The sequence below is a fragment of the Limulus polyphemus genome, unplaced genomic scaffold (genome assembly GCF_000517525.1).
Source record: "Limulus polyphemus unplaced genomic scaffold, Limulus_polyphemus-2.1.2 Scaffold2307, whole genome shotgun sequence".
Taxonomy (NCBI): domain Eukaryota; kingdom Metazoa; phylum Arthropoda; class Merostomata; order Xiphosura; family Limulidae; genus Limulus; species Limulus polyphemus.
In genome coordinates this window covers 143,052-151,799 of record NW_013667917.1, presented here as the reverse complement: position 1 = coordinate 151,799, position 8,748 = coordinate 143,052, and the positions used below count along the sequence as shown (strand labels likewise).

Here is an 8,748-nt window from a genome sequence, read left to right as displayed (position 1 = left end):
ATGCTGCTGAGACAAATGTTTACACGTACCACGTACATACTTCATCAAGCCTATAATTCATAAATCACAAACAATATCAATGACGGTAGGGAAAAAAGAAAACCTTATAGGAACTTGTAATAACTACAGCCTTCAGTACTTCACAATAAAGCTGTACACAAATGGGCAAATCTAAGTCACCAATGAAATTTAAAAACCTATCCTGTTTCTGGAGTATGAAATTAAAACCTATTTATTAAAAGTCAATACTAATTATACATTTTTCTTTTCCACAAGGAAAGATAAATCAATACGAGTCTTATTATAGCATTATTATTTTTTATACTACTGTTTGTTTGTTTGTAGTTATGCACAAAGCTACACAATGCCCTATTAAGCTGTTAACAGCCAAATAAGTTCAACGTCCTAAACATAATGCAGTCAAAAAACGTGTCTGCTAAAACACACATTCAGTTCCTTTGAAAAATAGTATTATTTAAACAGTTCACACTTACTTTCTTTCTGCAGAATTTCATAACTGTGAAGATTGAAGCTTTCATTCTTCTTGTAGAATCAATTAATTACATTGAAAGACAATCATTTACAGCTGTTGTTTACATTTGGCCAAAGAAATGATCATGTAATGAAGGTTTCTAGGATTTTAGCACTGTATCAGTTTGTCTCTTAATAATTTTGTTGACTGACTTTATTTTTTTCGGGCACAACCATAAATATTTTAATTATTTTTAAGCATGCAACTGAAAGTCTGTTTAACCAAATCTATTCTGCAACAAAATAACGGTAACACTCGTCGCAAACTACCTTTATTTAAAAAACGCAGATTTCACGAAAAACAAAAACTCGATTCATAAAAATTTATAAAAAATTTATTTTCGTGCTACTCGAGTCGAAGTACTTCAGTATTAGTATTTATAGCAACGAAGTAACATGAAATCGACAACTTTGACAATCAAATAGTTAAATCTTATGAATAATTCACATTTTTATGACTTGCGTATAATAACTGAATAATTAAATTACAAAATTTTACAAGTACTACTAATAACATAAAAAATTTCTGGTTTAGTAAGTTACGGTTTAGGTACCTTATCGCTAATAGTACTACTACGCTAGGACTAAGTTCGCGCTATAACTTAAGGTTTTATAAATAATATAAAAAACTAGATGAAAGTAACCTTTTACTGTATATCATGAACAAAACAATAACTGCACGATTACTTAAATTACTTTCAACATATTCATGAATAAGAAAACAAAAAAGTTTCAAAAACCGTTAGGCTTACGAATTCAAGAGTCTTATTTGTATTTTGTCCCATGGTAACCACAACACACACACACATCCCTTCCGACAGATGGCACTTTTTCTCTAAAACGTAAAGTTTTTATTAACTTCATTTCAGTTAAGCCCTATAGAAAACAACTCTATAAATTTGTTGCTTTAAGCAGTTAACATATAACCAGTTTAATCACTTTCTGAAAAAAACAAAAACAAATTCTTTGAAACTCAAACATTTATGTGTCATTAAAATATAGTAAAATAATGTATGACAATAAGCTGTAAACATGCTTTTATATAGAAAAATATGATTGTAATTAATCTCATTGACACTGACTTTTAATGAAATTGGTAATATTATAAGATATATATATATATACAAATAGGAACCTGTTGCAAGATATTTTAAATCATACTTGTTTCTTACTTTAAATAACAAACTCTGAAAAAGGTGTTTACTATTAAGTGTCAATATACCCCCACTCACCCTCTACCAATATTATCATAAGCCACTTTAATTAGTCACTGTTTAATCTGTAAATAATACTTGTATGGGAGAAACATTCTTTAGTCATTAATCACTGTATGGGCGGAGTTACTTCAGAAGGTTTCTCACCCCTTACAAAATGATTGACAACCATCTGCAGCTGAAATGTAACTCCAGTGTTTGATGCTGATTGGTCAGAATTGAGAGGTGACGTTATTTTCGTCACATCAGACGCTTATCTTTTATGGTGAAGAGTCTTGACTGGCATTATTGTTCAACCCACCTTAAAGACTGTCGCTCGCTGACAAAAAAAAAGTATTCCAAACAAAACACTCAACTGTAGATGGTTTACTGTAATGAGAGTTAAACTCGTATTTTATGGATAATTGTGCGCCTGTGCTGTGATAAAACATTTACGTTGGAGACAGTGTATGACCTTCGCTATACGGACAACCACGCCGTTGTATCTGTTTGGCGAGGGTGGTGTTGAAGCATGGACGATCACCAAACAATGATGCACCCAGTTTCACAGAATCCCACGGTTGGTATGGGAGGTAATGTAATACCTCAACATACTTATGGTATGGATTCTTCGAATCAACCGCACACGGCAGATCAAGAAGTCCGTAAACATGATATATCGGAAATACTCCAACAAATCATGAACATCACAGATCAGAGTCTCGACGAAGCTCAAGCGAGGTACGTTCGAAGGCTTTTTCCGTTACGAGTAGTACGTTACCCGAACGTTTGCACGCTTTTGTCCGCTTGATGTTTAAATTTAGGCCTAGTATCACGCTACTTTGTCGTAAACCTATGAAATGTGTGTGCGATAGTTAATATCGTGTTTCGTTGTTTTTTTTTACAGAAAACATACGTTGAATTGCCATAGAATGAAACCAGCTCTTTTCAGTGTTTTATGCGAAATCAAAGAAAAAACAGGTCAGTGTGTTCTATATTCTATTAAGTTTCATCGAGGTCGAATTCCAATAAGTCTTCGCTTATGCCTGACGCCATCTTGTGGCGGTATTTAGAAGTCTAAACTTTTTTCTTTTTTTTTCATGCCTTTGAATTAAATGTGTATTTGTAGATTTAGACCCAATTCAAGTATAAGACAACTCGTTGCATATCATGAAATGACAAAATAAGTTTTAATTTGGAATAAATGTATTATATATGAGATTTTTCATATCGTAAACGATCTAAATTTTAACAAGTTCATAACACTTTCCTGTTTACTAGGCCTGAAAAGTGAAATATGTATGTACTAAGTGTTACACAAAAATCAATTTAAATTTTAAGAAAAGTATTTCGAAAAAAAAGCTACTTGAAGCGATAGCATTGAAGAGTTGAGTGATTTTGAATGTAGTATATAATATTAAATAACGGTTAAGTAATATACAGAAAGAAACTTGGAAAAGATTTCACCGAAAGTGTTTAATGGAAATTTAATAATCAGTGAATCACATCATCGTACTATATAATAATTTTGAATTTACATAAAAGCAACGAGAAAAAAACAAAAAAAACAACAACAATAGATATAAAACTATGACTGTTTATCATTCGCCCACGTACAATATATTTAGGTATATTGAAAGGTGCGAGTGAAACAGGATTATTTAAAAAGTAATAGTCCATGACTTTATGAAATTAAGATGAAATCCGTTGAATAAACTCCATCTTATTCGTATCTAGAATTCGTTATGTACCAATCAAAATAATAAAAAAAAAACAACATTTATTTCGTCGACATAAATGAATCGAGCTATTTCCTTAAGAAAAAAAAAGACTCGAGAAAACTTTCATTTGAAAGCTACATTTTTTATATTATCGTAAGTAAAATTCGTTTCAAGTAAGTGCTATAGTTTGGCTAACTGAATCGCGAGCTCACTGAAGTTAAACATACACCACTAACTAATACAAATATTTACACATGTATGGATAGGAAGAAACTGGGCGTTTCTTATCAACATTATTTTAGTATGAGACATGTTAACGAATATCAAGCTTACATATAGTTTCAGGGAATTTATAAGCGTATGGGTTTTAATAAGAAAAATGCCTCGCATAACTATGTAGTTTTAAATACTGAAGAAACCTACTATCTTTATTAATTCGTTAGCCCCCCCTGTGGCACAGCGGTATGTCTGCGGACTTACAACGCTAGAAACAGGGTTTCGATACCCGTGGTGGGCAGAGCACACGTTGTATAGCTTTGTGCTTAACTTCATACATACACACAAACAAACAAATTAATTCGTTAACATAGAAACGTGTTACTTTTTGTTATTGTATTCACTTTAGATATAAGAATAAATCCCGTTTTAGAACGTTGACATTTTGTTACCGTTTACTTTCGTCGTTATTTTAAATTTCTGAACAAGAATTTTAGTGGAGCTTGAAAGTCGAAGTCAATCTAGAAATAAAGAATACTGTGTCCAAGCATACAAGAAGCTTATAAGTAATCTCTGACATTAAGAAATACGTGCTGTTAAACGGATCATATTATTTCGCTCTCCTAAATATGACAATATATCTTTTGGAATTTGTCCATCGAGCACGCAACTAACCACATTTATCGTGTGTTTCCGGAACGTTGAGCTCATGGATCGTACGTAGTAGGCTAACAAATACTAGACAGGGCTGTTTGAAATGGAAATGCGAAGTTATGAGTGTGTAATTGTATGGATTTTAAGTGTGACAAGCATTTCGTCGTCATCTTTTTTTTTTTTTGTCGCACATAAACGTTTTGATTTCCACGTGACGAATTTTATCTTGGAGTGATATACCAGCATTTAATTTTGAACATGATTAAACTTAAATCTAGTGAACGTTTCTTGAAAGCAGATAAACACAAGTAAACCAAGGTGAATTGTTAGATGAAAGTTGTGACGCTCGTTGTTTCTGAGGTGATTCTTCCATAACTTGTATATCTTTTAGATCTTGAACTGTTTGTTTGTTTTGAATTTCGCGCAAAGCTACACGAGGGCTATCTGCGCTAGCCGTCCCTAATTTAGCAGTGTAAGACTAGAGGGAAGGCAGCTAGTCATCACCACCCACCGCCAACGCTTGGGCTACTGTTTTACCAACGAATAATGGGATTGACCGTCACATTATAACGCTCCCACGGCTGAAAGGGCGAGCATGTTTCGTGTGACGGGGATTCGAACCCGCGACCCTCAGATTACGAGTCGAGCGCCTTAATCACTTGGCCATGCCGGGCCCATTTTGAACTGTTCGCTTGAAAAATGTCGGTGCAACCGAAATTCTTTAAATTTCAGACATTTCGTCATTTGCGCACGCAACGTTGCTTTTAGAAGTTGAAATTATATTTTATGGTTTGTTCATCTTTTCAGTTTGATTTTATAGATCATGACATGGTAATAATTTCGTAGAATAACCTAAAATCGACTCCATTCTCCCAAACGATTTGGTTTTGTTTTGTTTTTAATTTCGCGCAAAGGTACACGAGGGCTATCTGTGCTAGCCGTCCCTAATTTACCAATATCAAACTAGAGGGAAGGCAGCTAGTCATCACCACCCACCGCCAACTCTTGTTCTACTTTTTTTACCAACGAATAGTGGGATTGACCGTCACCTTATAACATTTCACGGCTGAAAGGGCGAGCATGTTTGGATTCGAACCCGCGACCCGCAGATTGCTAGTCGAGTGCCCTAACCACCTGGACATGCCGAGCCCCTCCCAAACGAATAGTCTAGGCTGAATTCTAAGTGTTCTATATTCTCGAACACATTTACAATGAAATAGTGCTAAAGATATGAAATTATATTTAAATAAGCGTTATTTGTATGCATCAAAATTATCCATCCAAGATTTAGACTCACGATAAGGTCATATTATCATCAGGCATGCTGAATTCGTGGTTCGTTAAAACAGTAAATTAAAAAAGTTTAGAAAAAGCCGACTTTTACAACTTTTTATGAAAGATAGCGAACAAAATCTTGACAATATGTATAATTGTGGCTTTGTTGCACTTAAATCGGTATCTGACCTGTTTCAAATATTACATGTAATGATGTGCTATTACTAGCAGCTAAAATGACCAGAAAAGGCTGTCTACTGTTGGATATTTACATCTTCTTGGTCTTTCCTTCGAACAAATTGGTGTTGGGAAATATAAACAAAAAGGTGGGCCATACAGTCAGTCTGTTGGGGACCGGATTTTTCTTGTAATAGTTAGATGTATGGTAAGTTTGAGCAAATTATAAACTTTGTTATTTTCTTTACCTTTTTTTGGTGTTTTGAGTACTTGTATCTAACCCAAAACACCTTAGGTGTGAAAAAAAAGGTGCGACCAAAAATAAATAAATTGAGCGTGCGACTTAAAGGAATTAAATCCAAATTGGCGGCCAAACTGGTAGCTACACTTATAGCAATGATAAGAATTTTACAGCAAATATTCATTCATTAGTCAGCCAGGCCACGTTTTTTTTTGTTCGACTTGGAGCATGATGGCGGGTAAAATAAAATACGCGGCCTGGCTAACAATGAATGAATATTTGCTGTAAAATTCTTATAATTCCTATAAGCGTAGCTACCAGTTTGGCCGCCAATTTAGATTTCATTCCTTTAAGTCACGTTCAATCCTTTTTTTGGCCGCACGTTTTTTGTTTTGTTTTCACACCTTAGGTGTTTTTGATTAGATATCATGAGTTTTTGTCAATAACACCAACAAACCACAGCAAGTAGGAAAATGACACTCGTTAGTAACCAACATTAGCTTTATGATCGCAATCTTATTATTCGGAATAGACCCATATTTTACAGAACCAACCAGATTCTTTAAAATATATGGTGGTAATTTTCTTGTCTAAAACAGTGTTAATAACTTCCATTATAGTAACGCCATGGAATCTAGATTAACAGTTTCTTGTCATCACCCGCATGCACTCGGTATAGCCGTATCAGTCATCATTATTTACGCTAATTACTTAAGCTAATATAATGTGCCACCAAACGCTATTTAATTAGTAGCATTTCATAAAATGTAGCAAATCTTTGCTTAAAAGCTAACAATGAATAATGACGTCTACCCTTATGATTCTTTCGAAAACTTGAGCTGGAAACTGCTAATCTAGTTTGCTTGGCCTAACCAATACTTGTGTATCTGCACGTGCTTCCATCCTATAATTTTGTTGCTCTAAATCAGCTGTCTTTAATCCTAATAACAAAAAACTAAAATCGTTCCACTTTTACTAAAAATCTCAAACCGATAGCTCACGTGACTTTTTGCGTAGGCGTGCACAAAAAGTTTGGTCAAAATGGTGCAGTTTTTGTTATATAACTTTGCACGTGTGGCTTTATATGTGAACCAAATTTGATACCTAATTGTAAGTTGTAAAGATCTGTTAGTGTAACGAATTAAAAAGATAAAAAACTCCACGAAGGTTAAGTATGTTTTTCTATCATATAAAGTTTCGGTGCGAAGAAAAAAAAGTAGAAAGAAATTCAGTCAAATTTGGAGTTTTTATATCTCGTGCATTTCTTAATGGATTGCTTTGAAATTTGGTATGTGAAGTCCAGTAGAGCACACCCACTGAAAATATTTGATAGTTTGGATTACTACAGTCTGAGCTACAGAAAGTGGAAAATTGCTAAACTATCACTCTTGTTAATAACACACAGCGTGTCCTGTAGGTTGTTTTGGCTGCAAGACACACGACCGTTTTTGGCAGTTCTTCAATTTGGAGCACCTTTATTTGACACTTTGAGTACTTTGTAACGTTTTGAATATTCGTATTTTAACATTTGGGTACTTTTTGAGTTCTCGTATTAAATTCCGGCTACTGTATCAAGCAGTACGCGGACACGAACACTGGTTTTGTCGGTATGCGCGTGCTTTACATAGGGCATCGTGAAAGAGTCTCTTGGGCGATGGTATTAGATCTAAGTATTCACATTTATTCCGATTATTTCAATATAATATTTCAGTTTTAAAATAGTGATATACAAAACGGTTGGGACAAATGACTTTGCCCCCCTCTCATAATTCATTATTCAGGGTTTGATGTGCATTATATTTCTCTGAGGGGTGCACTTAACATTTCTCAAACTGGGGTCGCGAGATCATAAAAAAAATTCAATGACGAATTTTTCTTTGAGTGTATAGAGTAATTTTCTATTACTTTGTGTGTGTTTGTTGGGTGGGGGGGATCACAGCCTAAAATTTTTTAAAAGGGAGGTCTAGCAAATAAGATAGAACCCTCTGTCTGAACTGAATATTGTTGACCACTCAGGTTTGATGGCGGTGGGAGGCGATGACTAGCTACCTTGTCTCTAGTCTTTCACTGCTAAATGAGGGACGGCTAGCGCAGATAGCCCTCGTGTAGCTTTGCGCGAAATTTATGTACAGACCTTATGTACAGGCTCACCCACTTGATGAATTAAAAGTCTTTAATTATAACTTTTGATGCTTAAACTGATGTTAACTTAGGTTTTTTTAGCTCAAATCAAACAGTTGAAATATGAAAGATCTCTGCTGAGATACAATGTACGTTTAATACTAAGACTAAGAGTGGCCCAATAGGTAGCTTGTCCAAGCTGTGAAGCTGTGAATTTTGTAGCCTGTTCCCGGAAAACGCGCTCCGCACTTTGGGGCCATGGTGTACTATGAGATTGACGTTCATATTTTACGATTTGGTCAGATAAAATTTGTCCAAGAATTAATGTCGATCCCTGTTGACTAACTGCTTTTCCTCTTGTCTGTCTGTTCAAAAAAAAAAACGGTTACGCGTAGATATCTTGAAAATTTTGAAAGAAACCATTGATACTGAGGCGGATGGCGCCCTTCATCATCATCATCACCTTGACAATGAAATGCAATGACTTTGAGCTTTGCTCTTATGAATTGTAGAACTAAATGACTGCAAATCGTGTTACCATCACTCAAAAACGAGCAATTAGAAAATTTTCATTAGGCCTAATTGATAAAATTCAATAGAAGATATCCAATGTGCACGA

The 8,748-nt window shown here is 34.6% G+C and overlaps 1 protein-coding gene across 5 annotated transcripts in view; it reads left to right on the top strand.

The window, feature by feature from the left end:
* Positions 1-1,934: 1,934 nt before the first annotated feature.
* LOC106466577 (homeobox protein extradenticle-like) overlaps positions 1,935-8,748 on the top strand; it is a 114,762-nt gene continuing 107,948 nt past the window's right edge. For 2 of the 5 annotated variants that reach the window (XM_022394606.1, XM_022394607.1), the window contains exons 1-2: positions 1,936-2,465; positions 2,632-2,705. In XM_022394606.1, the coding sequence (XP_022250314.1) occupies positions 2,257-2,465; positions 2,632-2,705 (283 nt within the window). In that variant the 5' untranslated portion in view covers positions 1,936-2,256. Of the gene's footprint in view, positions 2,466-2,631; positions 2,706-8,748 lie in introns of all 5 variants that reach the window. The other 3 variants (XM_022394608.1, XM_022394609.1, XM_022394605.1) reach the window with 2 other exon arrangements.